This window comes from Salmo salar, chromosome 15, assembly GCF_965601325.2.
Source record: "Salmo salar chromosome 15, fSalSal1, whole genome shotgun sequence".
NCBI classification, from domain to species: domain Eukaryota; kingdom Metazoa; phylum Chordata; class Actinopteri; order Salmoniformes; family Salmonidae; genus Salmo; species Salmo salar.
In genome coordinates this window covers 68,852,456-68,875,427 of record NC_138305.1, presented here as the reverse complement: position 1 = coordinate 68,875,427, position 22,972 = coordinate 68,852,456, and the positions used below count along the sequence as shown (strand labels likewise).

The 22,972-nt window shown below is 41.5% G+C and overlaps 1 protein-coding gene and 1 pseudogene across 1 annotated transcript; both read left to right on the top strand.

Moving 5' to 3' along the window:
• The first annotated feature begins 7,011 nt into the window (after nt 1–7,011).
• LOC106571927 (5-aminolevulinate synthase, non-specific, mitochondrial-like) lies at nt 7,012–11,803 on the top strand (annotated as a pseudogene).
• A 5,352-nt stretch (nt 11,804–17,155) lies between these two features.
• LOC106571910 (dual specificity protein phosphatase 7) lies at nt 17,156–22,429 on the top strand. The gene is made up of 3 exons (XM_014145465.3): nt 17,156–17,883; nt 18,511–18,939; nt 20,367–22,429. Exons 1-3 carry the CDS (start codon nt 17,517–17,519, stop codon nt 20,675–20,677), a joined length of 1,107 nt encoding a protein of 368 aa, XP_014000940.1. The 5' UTR covers nt 17,156–17,516; the 3' UTR covers nt 20,678–22,429.
• Nucleotides 22,430–22,972: the final 543 nt, after the last annotated feature.

The window sequence follows — 22,972 nt, the reverse complement described above, 5'->3', positions numbered from 1 at the left end:
AACAGAGGCCGGTTTAGATGGTACAATGATTCTCTACACTATATTACCTTATTTTCTCACCTAAACTGAAATTAGGCAAACTATTAGAGTTTTAGCAACCAGGAAATGGCGCCGCCATTCCTGCATAGTGCAACTTTAATTTTGATGTTTTTGCCGAGGAGATCGTAGTCGATTTTGCATCTGACTAGGATGTTTGGTGCAGTATTTCTCAACTGCAAAAATGTGCATAATATGACAACAGGCACTTTATTGAAGAATCCCTTATGTTGACCAATCGCCGTCGAGGGGGCAAGGACTTAAAAAAAAAATATTGTGCCGAACAGCCCCCCAAAAACTTGCCGAAGTCCAAAACGTGCAAAATCGTCACAAAATGTCGTCATAATATGCACAAACTTTTCTGAACTGTTTCAGCTGGGAAGTATGTTAACCTCACCAGGTGGCAGTGATTATTTCCTGTAACAAATTCTGCGTAAACCTATCAAAGTTTGAAACTTTTTCTCCGCAAACAAATGGCATTTCTGAGATTTTTAAATAGGTGAACTCGGCCACCAAAGGGATATATTTAAACCTCCAAATTCAAGGTTTACTTTCGTTCCACTTTACTTGGTCTGTCTCAAGTGTTGAGTGCCAATATTGCATGATCATCGCATCACTTACTAGGCTACTTACTAACATTTGACAAAGCTTGTTTTCGCCTATCTGTTTCACACACATTAATGTGCTTTCACAGCAGTAAAGATGTTGGAGGATTATACAACATGTAAGTTTATATTCGTACATCGGGGGAAGAAAATGACGTTGAAGACGCTTGTGGTCTTGTATAACAGCTGTAATAGACTGCTTACTGCTATCACTAAATGGTGGTGAGATGCAATAAGGCGATAAGGCCAGAGACGACGAGATACAATAGCCGCAAGTTCGAACTCTCCACAGGGCAAGGTATTTTATTTGAGGGAAATCATTCTACACTGTTGGTCCTGGAGGCAAATAACACATATGTGACAAAGTAGATGGTCAGTACAGGTGCATCAAAGCTGGGACCGAGAGACTGAAAAACAGCTTCTATCTCAAGGCCATCAGACTGTTAAACAGCCATCACTAACTCAGAGAGGCTGCTGCCTACATACACACTCAAATCATTGGCCACTTAAATGAATGGCTCACTAGTCACTTTAAATAATGCCACTTTAATATTGTTTACCTATCTTACATTACTCATCTCATGTGTCATTTTTTTTTTAAATAAATAAAATGCATGAAATGAAATGTATGTATTCACTACTGTAAGTCGCTCTGGATAAGAGCGTCTGCTAAATGACTAAAAATGTAAATGTAAAAAAAAAATGGTATATACTGTAAGTTATCTTATACCATCTACTGCATCTTGCCTATGCCTCTCGGCCATCGCTCATCCATATATTTATATGTACATATTCTTATTCCATCCCTTCACATTTGTGTGTATAAGGTAGTTGTTGTGGAATTGTTAGATTACTTGTGAGATATTACTGCATTGTCGGAACTAGAAGCACAAGCATTTCGCTATACTCGCGTTAACATCTGCTAACCATGTGTATGTGACCAATACAATTTGATTTGATTTGCGATGGTTATAAAAATGCATGTAAACCATTGTACATGTAAGTGTAGGCCTATACATCTATGTAATATAGCCTATATTAGTGGCTATTATTTATGTAACAGTGCCAGTTGCCAATGTGTCTGGTGATGCACACTCACTCACCCAAAACACACACAAGTTATCACACACACGCACACGCACACACACCTCATACTCACAAACACACACACACACTGTATTCAGACCTTTTCTCACTACTTTGTTGAAGCACCTTTGGCAGCAATTACATCCCTGAGTCTTCTTGGGTAAGACGCTACAAGGTTGGCACACCTGTATTTGGGGAGTTCCTCCCATTCTTCTCTGCAGAGCCTCTCAAGCTCTGTCAGGTTGGATCGGGAGCGTCACTGCAAAGCTATTTTTACGTCTCTCCAGAGATGTTCGAGTCCAGGCTCTGGCTGGATCACTCAAGGACATTCAGAGTCTTCCTGTAGCTCAGTTGGTAGAGCATGGTGTTTGCAACACCAGGGTTGTGGGTTCGATTCCCACGGGGGGCCAGCACAGAAAAAAAATGTATGAAATTGTATGAAATGTATGCATTCACTACTGTAAGTCGCTCTGGATAAGAGCGTCTGCTAAATGACTAAAATGTAAATGTAAAAAATGTCTGGCTGTGTGCTTAGGTTCGTTGTCCTGTTGAAAGGTGGACCTTTGCCCCAGTCTGAGGTCCTCAGCGCTGTCGTGTCTTTGGGGGTACCATTAAACTGAAGATATGTTTATCAATTAGCTCCCTGTAATTATTATCACGCGATTAAACTGATTAATCGTTTAATTGTAATTAACTAGGAGGTCGGGGCACCAAGGAGAATATTCAGATTACAAAGCTGTAATTTTCCTAATATAACTTTCCTATACTATAATATTATATTCTATTATAGTATAGGCCGATTATCTCCTAGTTTAAATGGTGTATTTACCTCTAGTCCAGTCTCATTCCAAAACGTCGTAAATTGTTGTATCTGCACGAACCCAGTCTTTACTAAAATCATCCATACATCAATTGTCTTAAAATCATTTATTTACTACACTAAGTAATTAACAGAAAAACATACAAACAGTAATTATCGTCAACAAAGGATTGGTATCGGAATGTGCCCTTGTGGGCAAAACAGGCTGGTCGGCCTGTTGAACAATGGGTCATAAATGGTCAGCTGAGAAGTTTACACAGAGTTCATTAACAATTGACAATTGAAGGCTCACTCATTCGGGAACAATTGCAATCAATATATATATTTACGCTCAGTGTGTCGTTCTGATTCTTATTGGAGAGTAGTTCTGTTGGGGAGTTTTGTCCGCGTTCTCTCTCTCTCTCTCCCGGTTAGAATGGATCTTTCAGAGCGACATTCATTAATGTCGTCATCGAATGGTTGTTTCGTTGGTCTTCGCGTTCGATGATATAATTTACTTAGCTGCAGACTAATAATTAATATCAAAGACTTGTTCTTATTCTGTCAGTATCAATAGTCTAAAAGTTAACCACGTGGTATGGTTCACTTTCAGTAGAGTACTTGGATGGTCAAACCTCTGGCCATAGAGTGTAGGCCTGGTCTGTAGAAATGTAAATCAGGGAGTGTTTTATAGTGCCCATAGAACAGCTTGTCAAATGACGCCTGGTCCTGTATGGGTGTTGGGGGCATGCCTATGACTGAGTTAGATTTGGTTACAGAAATACAATTCTATCACATTACATCAGTACATAGCATCTCAATGTCTTACAAAAGCTTTATCCTTATCAATACATTCCATACACCCATATGAGGCAAGTCTTAAACTGAGTCTATTATATAAACAGTTTTATGGTAATATGGCTATATTGTCTCTTCTGAGTATCACAAAATTGTACCAGGCGGATGAGTTCGTAGCTGGATTCTTCAACAATCTTCCATACCTTCTCCAGCACACACATGTCGCTCGGTTCTCCAATTCTATGAGTTGGAAGAATTTCCTTTGTCTCTCTATGAAACATGGGGTAGGAGATTCTCCTCAGAGGGTTTTTTACAACCCTGGGTTGGGGGGAAGGTAGGTTGGGTGATGGTACGAAGGGGAGGGGGTCAACTGTCCTTCCTGTACCCAAAGAGGCCAACGTCATGACAGCGCTCTGGAGCAGGTTTTCATCAAGGAACTCTTGGTACTTTGCTCCGTTCATCTTTGCCTCGATCCTGACTAGTCTCCCAGTCCCTGCCGCTGAAAAACATCCCCACAGTATGATGCTGCCACCACCATGCTTCACTGTAGGAATGGTGCCAGGTTTCCTCCAGACATGACGTTTGGTATTCAGGCCAAAGAGCTAAATCTTGGTTTAATCAGACCAGAAAATCTTGTTTCTCATGGTCTGAGAGTCCTTTTGGTGCCTTTTGGCAAACTCAAAGCGGGCTGTCATGTGCCTTTTACTGAGGAGTGGCTTCCATCTGGCCACCCTACCATAAAGGCCTGACTGGTGGAGAGCAGCAGAGATGGTTGTCCTTCTAGAAGGTTCTCCCATCTCCACAGAGGAACTCTGGAGCTCTGTCAGAGTGACCATCGGGTTCTTGGTCACCTCACTGACCAAGGCCCTTCCCCCCTGACTGCTCAGTTTGGCTGGGTGGCCAGCTCTATGAATAGTCTTGGTGGTTACAAACTTCTACCATTTAAGAATGATGGAGGCCACTGTGTTCTTGGGGACATTCAATGCTGCAGACATTTTTGGTACCTTTCCCCAGATCTGTGCCTCGACACAATCCTGTCTTAGAGCTCTACGGACAATTCCTTCAACCTCATGGCTTGGTTTTTACTCTGACATGCACTGTCAACTGTGCGACATTATATAGACAGGTGTATGCCTTTCCAAATCATGTCCAATCAATTGAATTTACCACAGGTGGAGTTGTAAAAACATCTCAAGTTGTAAAAACATCTCAAGGATGATCAAAAAGAACAGAAAAGATGAAAAGAAGAGGGAAGAAATAAACCCAACAACAACTTTCTCTTCATAATTCATCCAACAAAATATTAAAGAGCACAGAGCTCAATTTCAAAAAATGTATTTGTAATAAATGTGCAAAAATGTGTAAAAAACAGTTTTTAAATATATGTCATTATGGGGTATTATGTGTAGATTTATGAGGATTTTGGAAAAAGTCAAGGGGTCTGAATACTTTTCGAATGCACTGTATAGTCTACGGGTTAACCGTCCAAGTTTCACCAGCCAAGTTTGGTGTGATCTCTCTTTTTTTGCTGCTTGTCAGAGAGAAAACAGGTTGTCAATTGCCACCCACTGACTTGACATTTATATTTACAATTCTGACATTTATTTTATTCTATGCAAATAAAAAAAGACAATATCCAAATGCAAATGTTTAGCTATTATTAATATCATGAATTTGACATACTATTTATAGGGCTAGGCGCTAGCTGCCACATAATAGGGCATCAGAAGTATTGACTACTTTATTAAGGAAATGCTCTAGCTATCTAGGTAACGTTAGCTATATGCTTCTGGATATGACTAGCTAGCTATCATTGTTAGTTCTATGGTGTTTGCTCTGAAAGGCAAATGAAAATCGATTGCTTTTTGAAGGAAGCCTGCAAATTGTTGCGCAGTTTAATCTGAACTAAGCTATAGTTTTGTCAATCAAAACCATCCCCATCAAATTGGCCATTGTTACCTAGTGTTGATTTTTCAGTGTAACATTCTAATGTTGATTTGGGTGATAAATGATCTCCGTGACTGTTACATTAACACTCATTGATGTAAAATAACCCCAGTGTTGGTGTTAATAACTAGAGATGAGTTTGAGAATGTGAATGTGTCCGTTTTACTCTGTGTAGAGTAAAACATTCCCATCCAAACCATGCCCATCATTATCATATTACTCAGCCTGCTCTATTGCAGTTAGATTTTTAGGGGTTCAAGTGAAGTTGGGAAACCTATTGTAATTCTCTGAAATATTTTCCTTGATGGTCAAAAAACTAAACCATAGATTGATAACTTTTTTTCTAGACTGAACAAAAATGTAAACGCAGCATTTGTTGGCCCCATGTTTCATGAGCTGAAATAAAATATCCCCGAAATGTTCCATATGCACAAAAAGCTTATTTCTCTCAAATTTTGTGCACAAATTTCTTTACATCCCTTTTAGTGAGCATTTCTCCTTTGCCAAGATAATCCATCCACCTCACAGGTGTGGAATATCAAGAAGCTGATTAAACAGCATGATCATTACACAGGTGCACCTTGTGCTAAGGACAATAAAAGGCCACTCTAAAATGTGCAGTTTTGTCACACAACACAATGCCACAAGTTTTGAGGGAGTGTGCCATTGGCATGCTGACTGCAGGAATGTCCACCAGAATTGAATGTTCATTTCTCTACCATAAGCCACCTCCAATGTTGTTTTATAGAATTTGGCAGTACATCCAACCGGCCTCACAACCGCAGACCATGTGTAACCACACCAGCCCAGGACCTCCACATCCAGGTTTTTCACCTGCTGGATCATCTGAGACCAGCCACCCGGACAGCTGATGAAGATGTGGGTTTGCACAACCAAAGAATTTCTGCAAAAACTTTCAGACACCGTCTCAGGGAAGTTCATCTGAGTGCTTGTCATCCTCACCAGGGTCTTGACCTGACTGCAGTTTGGCCTCGTAACTGACTTCAATGGGCAAATGCTCACCTTCGATGGCCACTTGCACGCTGGAGACGTGTGCTCTTCACAAATTAATCCCGGTTTCAACTGTACCAGATGTCAGACAGCATGTATGACGTTGTGTGAGTGAGTGGTTTGCTGATATCAACGTTGTGAACAGAATGGTGGTTGGGTTATGGTATGGGCAGACATAAGCTACGGACAACAAATACATTTGCATTTTATCACTGGCAATTTAAATGCACAGAGATACCGTGACTAGATCCTGATGCCCATTGTCGTGCCATTCATCCGCCACCATCACCTCATGTTTCAACATGATAATGCACTGTGTTCCAAATGTGTTCCAGCTGTCTTCCAGTTCCTGCCAATATCCAGAAACTTCGCACAGCCATTGAAGTGAAGTGGGACAACATTCCACAGGTCACAATCAATAGCCTGATCAACTCTATATAAAGGAGATGTGTCGCGCTGCATGAGGCAAATGGTGGTCACACCAGATACTGACTGGTTTTCTGATCCACACCCTACTTTTTCTTTAAGGTATCTGTGACCAACAGATGTATATCTGTATTCCCAGTCATGTGAAATCCATAGATTAGGGCCAAATGAATGTATTTAAATTGACTGATTTCCTTACATGAAAAAGAAAAGGACAGCCGCATACGCTAGGAGCTCAGATGAAATAATTTAATAATCTAATATCCAACATTTCGACAGACTAGCTGTCTTCATGAGGGTATAATGATTTCCTTACGTGAACTGTAAAATATTTTTCATTGTTGCATGTTGAGTTTATATTATTGTTTAGTGTATTTTCATATTTTCCTCAGTGCACTAATAGGCCTACACAATTAAATCAAAGATGGATACATGTATTTAAGTTAAGCAAATGTCCTCCTGTTGTTGCCTGTAGAGTCAGAGCAGGGGGTCCAGCTACTCCCGGGCCACCCAATGCCCCATGCTGGCCAGCCGGTGTGCTCCAAATTCCCCTTCCTGGTGACTGAAATGGTGCAGAAGAACACCAACGTGGTGAGGGAGGCCCGCATCGAGCTGCCAGAGGACATACAGGACAGGAGTACAGTCCACACAGGTAAAAATGCAACCGGTCTTTTCCACTCAGTTGTGTAAGCAGTTATGTGTGTGTTAGGAAAGCTTGGTGTGGATAGTCACCTTTCAAGAAATCCCAGGACATTTGTCATACTACAACTATTCCAGTAGAACTATTAGTATAGGAAAAGCTACCTAGGTGAGGTGGAAGTGGTTTTGCTACTGTAGGAGTCTAGTTGATCACTCTTTTTAACAGTGTTTATCCCCTTTATTGATACAGAGAAGTCTGAGTCCAAGGTGTATCCCACTGTGGGTCCCGATCAATGCTGACAGGGCCGACCCAGGCACCCTGAAGAACATGCTGAAACAGTGCCCCCTAAGGTCTCTCACTTACTACGAGACAATCTGCACGAAGCTAAGCAGCTGCTCACATGTATCCTGGTACACTTGGGGCTACATATTATATTTTTGTGTAACGACTGTTTAGGCATCCCTGATTTTAGAAAGAGGCTGCATCCAAACTACAGCGACAAAGACCTTAGCCGTCGTATTTCTCTTGCAGCGTGTGCCAACTTCCACTACGACAAGTTCTTTGAGAAGAAGATTGACGCCAGGAAAAAAGATCACAGCTACCGGATGTTTAAGACGGTGAAAGGGCGCGCCACGTCCTTCCCATGGCAGACAACTACTCAGAGTCGCTTCTCATGAAGAGAGACGTGTCTGTGTGGTGCAGCAATGACTACCTAGGCATGAGCCGACGACCCAGCGTCTTCCAGGCCATCATGTGAGTGGGGCACGCAGGTCACAGGAACTGTAGATAGTTGATTAAGGATGGTTTAAGATGGATGGAGGTTGACTAGATGGACAGAGATCCTTGCCATAGGCATGCAGTTATAACACTGCATTCATCTTAGAAATGTGTAGTTCCACTCATAGTTTTCCAGACAAGACAACAATCTCTTATCAAAGGCCTCTCTTCTCTTTCTTTAGGGATACATTACAGAAGCACGGTGCGTGAGCAAGAGGAACACGGAACATCTCATGGACCAGTAAGTTCCATGTCGACTTGGAGTACGAGCTGGCCGACCTTCACAGCAAAGACGCTGCGCTGCTCTTCACTTCCCGCCACAGTGTTCACTCTGGGTAATATACTGCCAGGTACTGATACTGATTCTGACATGACTGATTCAAACGTAGTAGTTTTTCATACCCTTAGTCTTTCCGTGTTCTATAGTAGCTTCATTTTACATTCTATGACATGCTCATGGACAAAATTAGCTCTTAATTATCCGCATTAAAAACAGCAATTTTGCTTTTCCTGCTCCCAGGTTGTGAGATGTACTCTGATGCAGGGAACCATGCATCAGTGATGCAGGGTATAAGGAACAGCGGGGCTGTCATGCCCTGACCTGAGAGAGCCTTTTTTATGTCTCTATTTAGGTTTGGTCAGGGTGTGATTTGGGTGGGCATTCTATGTCCTTTTTTCTATGCTTTGTATTTCTTTGTTTTGGCCTGGTATGGCTCTCAATCAGGGACAGCTGTAAATCGTTGTCGCTGATTGGGAGTCATATTTAGGCAGCCTTTTTCCTTTAGGGTTTGGTGGGTAGTTATTTTCTGTTTTGTGAGTATACCTGACAGAACTGTTTGGCTGTCGTTTGTTTTTTCCGTGTTCTCTTATAATAATAAAGAAGATGAGCACGATACACGCTGCGCCTTGGTCTACTCCTTCAGATGGCCATTACAGGGGCCAAAAAGGGAATCTTCCATCACAACGACATCAAACATCTAATAGAGCTGCTACGGAAGTCTGACCCTACCACCCGTATGATTGTGGCCTTTGAGACTGTGCACTTCATGGACGCAGATAGCAATGCAGATAGCCCGGTTAGCCAATGTGCGGGAGCACTGGTTGGTCGGCCCAATTGTGGTAATATGTACATGAATGTATAGTTAAAGTGACTATGCATATATGATAAAGAGTAACAGCAGCGTAAAGGTGTTGGGGGGGGCACACAATGCAAATAGTCCGGGTAGATATTTGATTACCTGTTCAGGAGTCTTATGGCTTGGGGGTAAAAACTGTTGAGAAGCCATTTTGTCCTAGACTTGGCACTCCGGTACCGCTTGCCATGCGGTAGTAGAGAGAACAGTCTATGACTGGGGTGGCTGGGGTTTTTGACAATTTTTAGGGCCTTCCTCTGACAGTGCCTTGTATAGAGGTCCTGGAAGGCAAGCAGCTTAGCCCCAGTGATGTACTGGGCTGTGCGCACTACCCTCTGTAGTGCCTTGCGGTCAGAGGCCGAGCAATTGCCGTACCAGGCAGTGATGCAACCAGTCAGGATGCTCTCGATGTTGCAGCTGTAGAACCTTTTGAGGATCTCAGGACCCATGACAAATCTTTTTAGTTTCCTGAGGGGGAATAGGCTTTGTCGTGCCCTCTTCATGACTGTCTTGGTGTGTTCGGACCATTCTAGTTTGTTGTTGACGTGGACACCAAGGAACTTGGAGCTCTAAACCTGCTCCACTACAGCCCTGTCGATGAGAATGGGGGCGTGCTCGGTCCTCCTTTTCCTGTAGTCCACAATCATCTCCTTAGTCTTGGTTACGTTGAGGGATAGGTTGTTATTCTGGCACCACCCGGCCAGGTCTCTGACATCCTCCCTATAGGCTGTCTCGTCTTGAAAGTTGAAAGTACTACTTAAGTAGTTTTGGGGGTTTTCTGTACTGAACTATTTATATTTTTGACAACTTTTACTTCACTACTGTACATACCGAAAGAAAATAATGACGTAAATGACGTCTGAGTGTAGGAGTGTGCCCCTGGCAAGAAAATAGTGCCGTCTGGTTTGCTTAATATAAGGTATTTGAAATGATTTATACTTTTGATATATTTTAGCAATTGCATTTACTATTTATACTTAAGTATATTTAAAATCAAATACTTAGACTTTTACTCAAGTAATATTTTACTGGGTGACTTTCCCTTTTACTTGAGTCATTTTCTATTAAGGTATCTATACTTTTACTTACTCAAGTATGACAATTGGGTACTTTTTCCACTGCTGTTTACTACTACAACCAACAAATATTTGATGTATTATTTTTTACAATCCAAACAAATCATACACACATTAAATGAAAAGTCACAATACATTAAAAGCAATTTCCCTAATGTGTACTGCATATACAAAACTTGTCTATCTTCTAATCTGATTATGGGGATCTAAATTAGGTTGTTTTGTGGCTGTTTTCTAGGTGATGTGTGTCCTCTGGATGAGATGTGTGACGTGTCCCATAATTTTGGGGCTATTACGTTTGTGGACGAGGTACATGCTGTGGGGTTGTATGGGGCCATGGGAGGTATTGGAGACATGGACGGCATCATGCACAAGATGGACATCATCTCATGAACACTCGGTGAGATGACTTGGGGCTAGCTGATAATGATGTGATTTCATTTCTATAGGACCTTTATAGGTCACAAACCTTCATTCAGAAAGTGGATGAACATTTGAAAAATATGTTTAAAAAATATTGCAACAATTAATGGTTGATAACACTCTCCAAAAGAGAAAAAAATCTCTAATTAATATTGGTGTTATCAAATATTTAACTCACCCAGACTATCATATTAATTAAATACATCTTTGCCTGGTTTATGCCTTACCTTACCTCATTTATTCTTTCCAGGTAGGGCGCTTGGTTTTGTTGGCGGCTACATCGTCGGTACCAACGCCCTGGTGGACACTGTGCTCTCCTACGCAGCAGGCTTCATCTTCACCTCGCTGCCCCCCATGCTGTTGGCCGGGGCCCGGGAGTCCATCCAGACCCTGAAGGGGGAGGAGGGCCGCATGCTGCGCAGGAAACACCAGAGGAATGTCAAGCTGCTGCACCAGATGCTGATGGACTCAGGCCACTGCCCCAGCCACATCATCCCTGTCAGGTTAAGACTGGCCTGTTAATCGAGATTCAAACCATGGAAACGAGAGACGCAAATTCTATCAACTTTGGATGTTATATTTCATCCCTGAAGAAAGCATTTTGTATTATCACCTGATGATTCATCTTTGACCCCTTGTTCCAGGTGGTGGACGCTGCGAAGAATACAGAGGTGTGTGACATCATGATGTCTCGCTACAACATCTACGTGCAAGACATTAATTACCCCATGGTGGCCCGGGGAGAGGAGGCCCTCCACATCACACACACCAGATGAAGCAATACTTTTTTCGGTAAGCACACACCCCAATGAGTCTTTGTGGTTTTGAATCCAGTAGTTACAAATGTGATTGATTAAATATGAATGTTTTTCTTTCCACAGAGCATCTGGTGAAGGCCTGGAAGGAGGTAGGTCTGGAGCTGAAGCTTCACTCGTCCAGGGAGTGTAACTTCTACCAGCAGCCTCTAGATTTTGAGCTAATGACAGAGAGAGAGAGAGAAGTCCTTCTTCATCGGCATGAGTAACATGATATCGACAAGGGCCTAACATTTTAACCCCAGAAACGATAGACCTCTTCCCATATAAAATCTCTATTTTAAGATATTTGTTCACTTATCTATGTATAATTCTATCATTTATGAAATATTCTTATTTACAAGTAAATGATTGGGGAAAGTTATGCTTTGGCTATTATGTTGTTTTTGAGCAACTGGAAATTATATTATTTAACGTTATCGCAACCAAATATCAGCTTTGACAAACATTAAATATAACCTCTGCCACACCTCACCGGAGGGTTCAGCAAATCTGCAACCACTGTGAGAACACACTTTGTATAACTCTTTTCTCTACGCATTCTATAATGTTTTTCTGACATGGACTTGGATACAGTTGGTCCAAAGGAATAGAACATACACGCATGCAATGTTTTTCAGAAGTTGCAAATGCACTTCTATGTCAATACGTCAGTCATTTTAGCTTCCCGTAGATGTTAACCTTGGTGTGCCTATTCCCTTAACAGCACCCTTGAGCCAACACCTAAATCATAGCAAAATCCCCCTCTTAACTGTGTTTTAACATGTTGAAGAATGTAGCATTGTGCCCCTTTCACACACTTCCATTTTACTCTGGGCCTTCAATAATTGCTCCTTTAACATTAGCAAAAGACTCTCAGGCGGAGCAGAACAAGTCACCTCTTGAATTGACGATACTCATTCACTGTTCTGATTCTAACTCCTCTAGGTTTAGAAGGCTTCAAATGGAGAGTCAACACTCCAGCATACTACACAGTAGTGCTTAACCGATTCAGAAAACTTTTATGTCCTCAAAGAGGAAATTCATTCACAATACATACAGACCAAACACATTAAAAAACATAAAAATAACAAAGGATATTTATAAGCAAGTAGACTGGATAAGTGCAGGTTCATGACAGAAATGTCAAAAATGGCCTGCTTGAACAAGTGCCAAAGTGCTATTAGTCCAACATTTTATTAAGTTGCAGTATTGAATTCGAAATAAGAGTCCCTGGTTTTGACTTTTGGTTGCCTATACTTGCCGCCAGAGAGGAGGTGCTGGAATTTGGGGTGGAGTTGGTGGTAAGTGTCAAATACGATCATTGGCCTTCTGGAGGGCTCTTGCACAGCCAATTCTTCTGTGCGACCTTGGCATAAGCTTGAGCTCAGCATGCAATTTCCATTTGTTCCTTAGTACTTTTACACTTCATATGCATAAGGCCACTTGGTCATGAGATCCTTTATAACTCGGGTCACTACTTGGGGTTCCATTTGACATACTATCAAAGTTTGTGAATATCATCATGATCGTAGCATATTCACACCGCATAGTGTAGCTGATCAGTACATTCAACATGCCTTTCTTCTTTCCACCAGAGGGAGCACCAGTGCACCTTATTTCAAGGAGTTGGGTTGCCTCATTTACTCTGAATGCAGCAATTGCAATGTGACACTAGACGGGAATAATGCAACATGCACCATCTCCTTGGTCTAAGGGTTAATCAATGTATTGAAGACATGCCATATAAACCATTTTCATGTTCATGTTAATTTGTCAGGATATAAATATGAAAGAAATAATCTAATTTCGTCTGTCCACATGTTCTAGTGTAGGGTTGAAGCCGTTTAACAACTTGAAAAAGTGCCATAGTTAAAGCCCTCTCTATTTATGAGGGTTACGTACATGCCAGAAGAGGCTGGTGGGAGGAGCTATAGGAGAACGGGCTCGTTGTAATGGCTGGAATGGAATACATGGAACGGTATCAAACACATCAACCACATCAACCATGCCCATTACAATGAGCCTGTCCTCATATAGCTCCTCCCACCAGCCTCCTCTGCTACACACTTAACATCTGCACATGACAAGAGCGTGTACATAATGGGGTGAGTGAGAGGGTTCAAAGCAACGCTCTCGACATGCAAAGCCAGGATCCTGCAAATCAAAGATATTCCTGCTGTTCCTGAGAGAGAGAGAGAGAGAGAGAATTACCATGAGCTCACATTATGAGAGTATTATGCTTCTCTGAGTGCACTAGTCAAGCGACCAGCACCACTTCATGCAAAGCCAGGCATTGTTGATCATAATGAGATTCTCATGCCACTGCAGCAGTGAGAGACTGTGTTTATATCCTCTTTTTAAATAATTTTTGCAGTCATCTGGTTATAATACACAGCAATATTCAGAGTGCATTTCATTATGATATGCATTTAAAATGAAAAAGTATGTATGTGGCTGCAAATGTGCGGTGAAGCAATGTTTTTAAATGGGGTTACTTTGAAATATGTATGACACTATGTATGGCATTTACCTAGTAATAACCATGTAATTTTCATGTTATGGTTTCAAAAGAGGCTGAATCAAAGCTGTTGAATCAAGTAAATGTTTGACTCCATCCCAAAACACGAACCCAATTTCAGTCTCTAATTTCCCGCTCCAGAATGTCATTCACAGAGTAAACTTTCCTGACTCTTAGTGCACTTGGCACTACGTTCTGCATTTGACCAAATTGTCTTAAACCTACATCATTCATCATAGATTAAATGCACACCCTGCAGTTCCTTATCAGGGCAGAACAGCGGCAGGACCCATGCCTCTGCACTGCACACTCTCTGGGGAGAAAACTGGGTGCATGCATGTGGGTGAGAAGACAACACGTGTGTGTGTGTGTGTGTGTGAGAGAGAGAGAGAGAGAGAGAATGCAGGTTCAGCTCTGCTCCCCTCCATTTTGCATTAATCCTGCGAGCGCTGCACATCTGTGTCTCCCCCACTCACGTGCACAGACAGATGAGCTGAATGGCTGGCTTCCCACTGCACTCACACAAACACACTCTTTCCCTCTCTCTCTTTAGCACACACACACATTCTCTTTCTCTCACACACAAAAACAGACACTGAGGGTGGTCCTGCGAATTCTTGCCACTGCAATCATCGTCTTTGTAGTCCTCAATGTGATGATAACAAAACACAAAATCCTGTGCTTCTTTTTCTGAAAGAAAGAGAGCAAAATATCTCTTCTGGCAAGACATACAGTACCAGTCAAAAGTTTGGACACACCTACTCATTCTCTACATTGTAGAATAGTGAGGACATCAAAACTATGAAATAACACATTTGGAATCATGTAGTAACAAAAAAGTGTTAAACAAATCAAAATATATTTTAGATTTTATATTCTTCAAAATAGCCACCCTTTACATTGATGACAGCTTTGCACACTCTTGGCATTCTCTCAACCAGATCCACCTGGAGTGCTTTCCAACAGTCTTGAAGGAGTTCCCACATGTGCTGAGCACGTGATGGCTACTTTTTCTTCACTCTTCACAACTTATCCCAAACCATCTCAACTTGGTTGAGGTTGGGTGATTGTGGAGTTCAAGTCATCTGATGCAGCACTCCATCACTCTCCTTCATGGTCAAAAATCCTTTACACAGCCTGGAGGTGTGTTTTGGGTCATTATCATGCTGAAAAACAAATTATAGTCCCACTAAGAGCAAACCAGATGGGATGGCGTATCGCTGCAGAATGCTGTGGTTGTCATGCTGCTTAAGTGTGCCTTGAATTCTAAATAAATCACAGACAGTGTCACCAGCAAAGCACCCCCACACCAAACCACCTCCTCCACCATGATTCACGGTGAGAACCACACATGTGGAAATCATCTGTTCACCTACCCTTCATCTCACAAAGACACGGCGGTTGGAACCAAAAGTAAAAAATTTGGACCAAAGGACAGATTTACACCTGTCTGATGTCCATTGCTCGTGTTTCTTGGCCCAAGCACATCTCTTCTTCTTATTGGTGTCCTTTAGTTGTGGTTTCTTTGCAGCAATTTGACCATGAAGGCCTGATTCACGCAGTCTCCTCTGAACAGTTGATGTTGAGATGTGTCTGTTACTTGAACTCTGTGAAGCATTCATTTGGACTGCAATTTCTGAGGCTGGTAACTCTAATGAACTTATCCTCTGCAGCAGAGGTAACTCTGGTTCCTGTGGCGGTCCTCATGAGAGCCAGTTTCATCATAGCGCTTGATGGTTTTTGCGACTACACTTGAAGAAACTTTCAAAGTTCTTGACATTTTCCGAATTGACTGACCTTCATGTCTAAAGTTATTTGAGCTGTTCTTGCCATAATATAGACTTGGTCTTTTACCAAATAGGGCTATATTCTGTATACCACCCCTACCTTGTCACAACACAACTGATTGTCTCAAACGCATTAAAAAGGAAAGAAATTCCACAAATTAACTTTTAACAAGGCACACCTGTTAATTGAAATGCATTCCAGGTGACTACTTCATGAAGCTGGTTGAGAGAATGTCAAGAGTGTGCAAAGCTGTCATCAAGGCAAAGTGTGGCTACTTTGCAGAATCTAAAATCTAAAATATATTTGGATTTGTTTAACGCTTTTTTGTTACTACATGATTCCATGTGTTATTTCATAGTTTAGATGTCTTCACTATTATTCTATAATGTAGAAAATAGTAAAAATAAAGCAAAACCCTGGAATGAGTAGGTGTGTCCAAACTTTTGACTGGTACTGTATGTGTAGGCCAGGTAGGTCAGTGTTTCTGAAAAGGTTAGGGGCTAAGATAATCAGGGCTTAAGCATTATATGAATGTAGCATTGGTGTTGTAAAGAAACTACACTATGGCTCTGATCACAGATAATGGATCTGACAGTGACAGAGGATAAAATCAGTGGGTAGGGGCAGGGTGTAGGCTATGTGAGAGGTAGAGGAAGGAAAAGCTGCAGACAGCATACAACACACTAGTAATTGCGTGGAATTCTATACAAAATGATCAAAGGAAAGCAGACAATTTAGGGGACTGTTCCCCCACCAACAGAATCCCAAATCAACCAAGCCCTTTTCAAAACCAGCATGACATGAGAATGGAGAGGATAAGGTTCAATGATATAACAGGATATAATCTCAAATATTGTGTTTTGGCAAGCATCCAGTAAAACAATCATTAAGGCTAAACTGTGGAACTGTGTTTAGTTCATATGCAAATATTTACATTGATATGACCACACATTGACCAAGAATAGAACCACCACTGCATACAAGCGACAAAAAAGAAAAGAGCAGGTAGTGGGCTTCAATTAATGATGCTGTATAGCTTACTTTTTTAACATCATAAATGAGTGAATAGACCTGTTTTAATAATGCAATTGAATAACGTATTTTCTGTAGGCCTAATTTCATCATTTTAAAAACGGTCAACATCATAAAACACTACCCAATAGGTTATTGATTACACAGTACTAGCCTATAGGAGGGATCATAAAACAAATTTAGCAATCTCCTTCTATGTCTTTAAATTGAAGCACCTCCCTCTTGAGTTTCTCCACTGTCAACTACATTTCTTCTGCATCGGAATGGCAAAAGGAGAACGTGTTCCAACTAGTGCGATTGTCAGTGTAGAAAGTTGATAGTGTATTAATGTCTGGTGTTATTATTTCAAAGGATTTTTTTTTTACTAGTATTTGCTTACCTGGGTGAGTGGATAAGTGGTGAGTAACCTACAAGGTCAGATGGACATTGGAGTAGGGAAATCAACGCTCCCGCTCTAAAGAAAGTGATGCATTAGAAGTATGTCATTATCGCAACATTTGAGATTTGATGTTTGAGGTTAACGCGTTAACAGTGTTTGCCCTGCGAAGTTATTCGTCACTCTGTGTACAATGTAGCGACATTTATGTATTACTTGCATGAATGTAACATGATATTTCGTTCGATATGACTAATGTGACGCCAAGTAAAAGCGTAGAATGGCTACAAGTAGAGTTGGAATCCGGGGGAAGTTCGCTGCTTTTGTTGGACTGCCGATCGCACGAACTTTATGAATCATCCCACATAGAAACGGCCATCAATTTGGCCATACCAGGCTTGATGCTGCGAAGGTTCAAGAAAGGCAACATACCCATCCGAACTATCATCCCAAACCACGAAGACAAGGAGAAATTCGTTAGACGTTGTAATACGGATACAGTGATTCTGTACGACGAGTGCACTGTGGACTGGCAGGATGGGGCCACTGGTTCGGTTCTGGGACTACTTCTTCAGAAACTATGGGACGACGGCTGTAAGGCATATTACCTGGAAGGCAAGTTAAATGTTTGCCATATTGTTTTTCAAGTTTTGGTAAATGTAGCCTATAGTAGTCATAACTTTCCTGGCACTGTAAGTAAAATAGGGTACAAATACATGTTTTTCTCATAAATATAAAGACAAACAACTCAAATGAATACATCTTAATTATATAGATAGTATTTATAATACATCTTAGTTTTGAATGTACATCATTATCTCTGAAACTTTGAGAAGTAGTGTGACTGAGAGTGTCAATTAAAATTCCAAAATGGCTGCGCCATGTTTTGCTACTACAGGAAAAGGGCAGGCATTTCATGAATGGTCTGCTGTGAAAGGGAGAACTATTGCCAATGCAGTTCTTAGTTATAGTATACATAACATGAAATTGTTATTTACTCAGCCCTGATCACATTATTCATGTTACTCATAATAACCAAAATATATTATAGCCTATTACTTCATTAGACCACATATCACGAATTATATCAACTCTAATAAATCATATTTATTCCCAATCTCTGTGCAGTTGTTACACTTTGAATAGTAGAAAATAATTATATGAATATTTTGCTTGGCTGAGATGCATAGGATAGCACAGTGAACAAACACCATTATAACTCCTTGGATCTTTTGATCTTAGGGGGATTTGTGAAGTTTCAGACCGAGTACTCAGAGCACTGTGAGACCCTCCTGGACAGTTGCTGTCCCAGCTCCTCTCCACCGCTGTCCGTCCTAGGCTTTGGAAGTCTCCGGATCAGTTCCGATCTCTCCGATGGTGAGTCGGACCGCGAGCCGAGCAGCGCAACCGAGTCTGAGGAGAGTCCCCTTCCCAACAACCAACCTGCCTTCCCTGTCCAGATCCTCCCCTACCTTTACCTGGGCTGTGCCAAAGACTCCACCAACCTGGATGTGCTGGGCCAGTACAACATCAAGTACATCCTGAACGTCACGCCCAACCTCCCCAACATGTTTGAACATGACGGCCTCTTCAAGTACAAGCAGATCCCCATCTCTGACCACTGGAGTCAGAACCTGTCCCAGTTCTTTCCAGAGGCCATATCCTTCATCGGTGAGTAGCCGACTAGGTGGGAGAGAACATGATCGATCACATTGTGTTCCAAGAGTTAATATATTTGATGAATGAGGCCTATAGGAAATGATACACAGGCACATCTAGTATATGATGTCCCGTGTAGCTCAGTTGGTAGGGCATAGCGCGTGCAAAACCACTGTTGTGCGTTCAATTCCGGCAAGGGACCAGTATGAAAATGTATACATTTTTTTTCTCTCTGGATAAGAGTGTCTGCTAAATGACATAAATATCATACACTTCTGTTTATTACAGTGAGAAAGAGGAAGTTGGTTCCTAGCCACCTAATGTTCTTGTTTTACTTTAGTCATATTTTGATTATGATATGAATCATTATTATCTCTCAGTTCCTGGTATATTCATTGCATTGCTCATCACTGAAACCCCCTTGTGTGATGAACCTAGGGCTTTTACTTAGATTTTCAATTCCGGTTATCAATGTCCCAATTCAACATAACTTCTCAAAAAGAGAGCTGGAATGAAGTCCCTTGCTACTGAGCACTGACCTAGAGGAACTTCTTAGATCATTGCTAGTGTCGTATGTCTGTTATTTTAAGATGGGGAAAACAAATCTTTAAAAAAAACTTAAAAACATACTGAAACCCACAGCAGCACCTGAAACCTTCTTGTGTTAATGGTGATAGTTTGTCGGTGGGGTTAGTGGTAGAGGAAGGAAACATGGCTTCCACTCTCTGTGGCTGCCTGTGTTTGGTTATCAGGTCATGACTCTGACTCTGACACATCCTGGTTGTGGGTTAGGTTTAGTGCAGGGCGTTTCACCATACTTGTTTGCTTGCTTCTCTTGGCTCGAAAGAGGATATGTGGCCTGTTCTTGTGTAGATTGAAGTGGATGTTTACTGTAGAAATAATAAACCTCAATGTCAAAGGCGTACAGCAGCACATGATGAAGACGAGCTAGCTAAGTTGAGGACTGACAGCTCCGGGCATCAGTAGTCTGCATGTAGCACTGTCACAATAAAGCAGAGGATGTGAAAACATTCAGTGACACAGCCTTGGGTCATGCTCTGGGGTGTCACATAAAGTTAGCTTGAATTGTGTATGTAGTATTACACCTTTCAACAGCAACATGAATCTAAGAATTATGTTTTAATGTGACTCCATGATAGAGGGTTGTGGAATGGCTGCGATTAGCTCACGATACATAGTATTCCTTTTGATTAATGGAGGTGTGTCATTCAACAAAGATAAAGGTCTAATTACGGTCTCCCTTGATCCTTCTGAGCAAACAATAAGAAGTAGGCTTACATGTTACCTCTTCTGTGTTGGCCCATGTTACCTCTTCTTTGTTGGGCCCCACACCCTGAAAGTCTTAGGGCTATGTGTTCTGATCATACAGCCAGTGCTATTTAACCCGAACTGACCTTCTTCCTCACTTGTACCTGTAGATGAGGCTCGGTCCAAGCAGTGTGGCGTCCTGGTACACTGTCTGGCTGGCATCAGCCGCTCTGTCACCGTGACTGTGGCCTACCTGATGCAGAGGCTCAACCTGTCACTCAACGACGCCTACGACTTTGTCAAGAGGAAGAAGTCCAACATCTCACCCAACTTCAACTTCATGGGCCAGCTGCTGGACTTCGAGAGGACACTGGGGCTGCACAGCCCATGTGACAACCGCTCCTCGTCCAATGAGCAGCTCTACTTCACCACGCCGACCAATCACAATGTGTTCCAGCTGGACACGCTGGAGTCAACGTGAGGAAACGGAGAAGACGGGTTTGGTGGCCATGTTGTTTTATCAGTGTTGCCTGTCAGGAAAAAGAAAATACACCTGGCACTCCAGCTTGTGGAGACTGAGAAGACTCACCTGTCAAGCAAGTGATTTCAGTATGGATTTTCATAGAACACGGTGCCCGCCATTATGCTTAAAACAGTACATGCTCTGTCTGATGCCTTAAAGGGATACTTCAGGATTTTGGCAATGAGGCCCTTTATCTACTTCCCCAGAGTCAGATGAACTTGTGGATAACATTTTTATGTCTCTGTGTCAAGTATGAGGGAAGTTAGAGGACATTTTGTGAACCAATGCTAACAGTTACCATAGACTTTCAGTAATTGCGCTAACGTTAGTGAGCAATTGCGCTAACGCTAGTTAGCAACTTCCTTCAAACTGTACGCAGAGACATACAAATGGTATGGACAAGTTGATCTGAAGTCCCAAAAGTATCCCTTTAATGTTTTACTCAAGTAATCCAAAAGGCTTAGTGTGTATAATAGTGAATGATGGTATGCAATGGTTATTGCAAGAAATGTAATTATTATGAGGTGACTGTTATTTCATATTCACCCACTGGAAAGTGGATGTGTCAGTTGTTTTCAGAACAACTGTGGCTAATGTCTTGTTCTGAAGGGTGAGGTTGGCCAAGCAGAATGTGAATCATTGTTTTCTGGGACCAAAAGGAGATGTTTTGAATGGTACTCTTGCTGAGGGGCCTGGGCTACTTTAAGTTGGCCTTGAATGACTTTGTAACCTTCCTATTGATGACTGTTCTAGACGTTGTCATTTGCAGTTAACATCAGAAGGGAGTGTTCATTGAAAGCACTTGTCAGCTAATGTTATGTTATGTTCTCTACTTTGCTGTCATCTTCAGAGTAAATATTTGTGTTTTCTATTCCATAATGTAAGAATGCCATACATTATGTCAGAATGTTACAGTTTTACCTTTGTTGAATTGAGAGGGTCACCCTCTGCAAAATATTAAAGGTTGAAACACATTCGTTTTTTTTTTTTTTTTGCAAAGCTCTTGTAAATTGTGGTAATTATAATAACATTGCATTGTTTGCATGTAATCAAGATTAACTTCTGTATACTGTACCTCTTATGCCTGTTGTTCCTGTGGCCTTTACAATACCTTCTAAGTTAACACTTAACTGTCTTTAACCAAGGACCTGGGTATAGTATTGGATTGTCATTTGCCATGCTTGACATTAATGACTTGTATATCATAGTTATGATCCATAATGGACATTTTTACCTTGTTTTATTAAGTCATGTAAAAGTCATGTAAAGACACAATCTTCAGCCTGCAGCTACTCTTCCTGTGGCGGAACCATGTTAAAGGAAACACAGTGTGTTTTGATCTGTTCTGTATTTGCCAGTAATCGAAGTTGAATGTTTTAGCGAATATGAGAGAGAGGGAATGAAAGGAAACTCGTGATAATGATGCCAATTTTTTTCTTACCTCACGGAGAGACATTTTCAGGGATTTTTATACAACACATCTGTATCTTGTTATGGCATCTGAAACACATCAAAGGGCTGTGTTTATTTGGTATGGGTTTGTTAAAGATGTACATAAGATTCGCTTGGTAACGGGTGACCTTTTCTCTGAATCATGAAGGATGTGAAATTGACCGATTACAGTATGTACAGTGTATGTAAAACTAAATGTACAAGACATTTATGTACAAGTTTATACAACAAATATATTGTATATTTTTTACTTTCAAATGGGCTATGTATTCTTGTGTTATTACTGTCTTATTGTTATGCAGGTCTACTGCTGTGCCAAAGCTTAGGCTACTTTCAGTCAACACTCAGTCACTCAACATTTATATTGAAGAATATCAAGTCCAATGCAGTCAGCCACTATCTGGCTGTCTGTCTGTGTCATGTTGTCTTGTGCAGCACAAGGCCCAAGGCTGTAGGTGTGGTGAGATATCCGCTCTCTGTCCACTCTGATGCCTGGCTTCCTGTCTGTTGTGGCCATGCAGGGCGTCTAATGGAGAGAAGGACGGGTGGCAGGGCCAGATCTCTGAAACCACAACACAGCCACTTCCCTTCCCAGTCACTCACTCGGAGTCACCCTGCTCAGAGAGAAGGGGAAGATGAGACAGCATAGAGCTGGAACATGTCCATTGTGTGACAATTAAGGCCTATTTTACTTGATGACTAACATCCATACTAAGAAAGTTTTCTTTAAAGGATGTTAAGCTGGTGTCTCATTCTCAGAACGAACGTTTCAGTGTTTCTTCGGTAAATGCAGTAATACTT

Excerpts from the sequence above, each read along its gene's own strand:
- LOC106571910 (XM_014145465.3), top strand. The coding sequence starts at position 17,517 with ATGACTAATGTGACGCCAAGTAAAAGCGTAGAATGGCTACAAGTAGAG. Across the intron at positions 17,884-18,510 it reads TAAGGCATATTACCTGGAAG|GGGGATTTGTGAAGTTTCAG; the intron begins GCAAGTTAAATG and ends TTTTGATCTTAG. Across the intron at positions 18,940-20,366 it reads AGAGGCCATATCCTTCATCG|ATGAGGCTCGGTCCAAGCAG; the intron begins GTGAGTAGCCGA and ends TTGTACCTGTAG.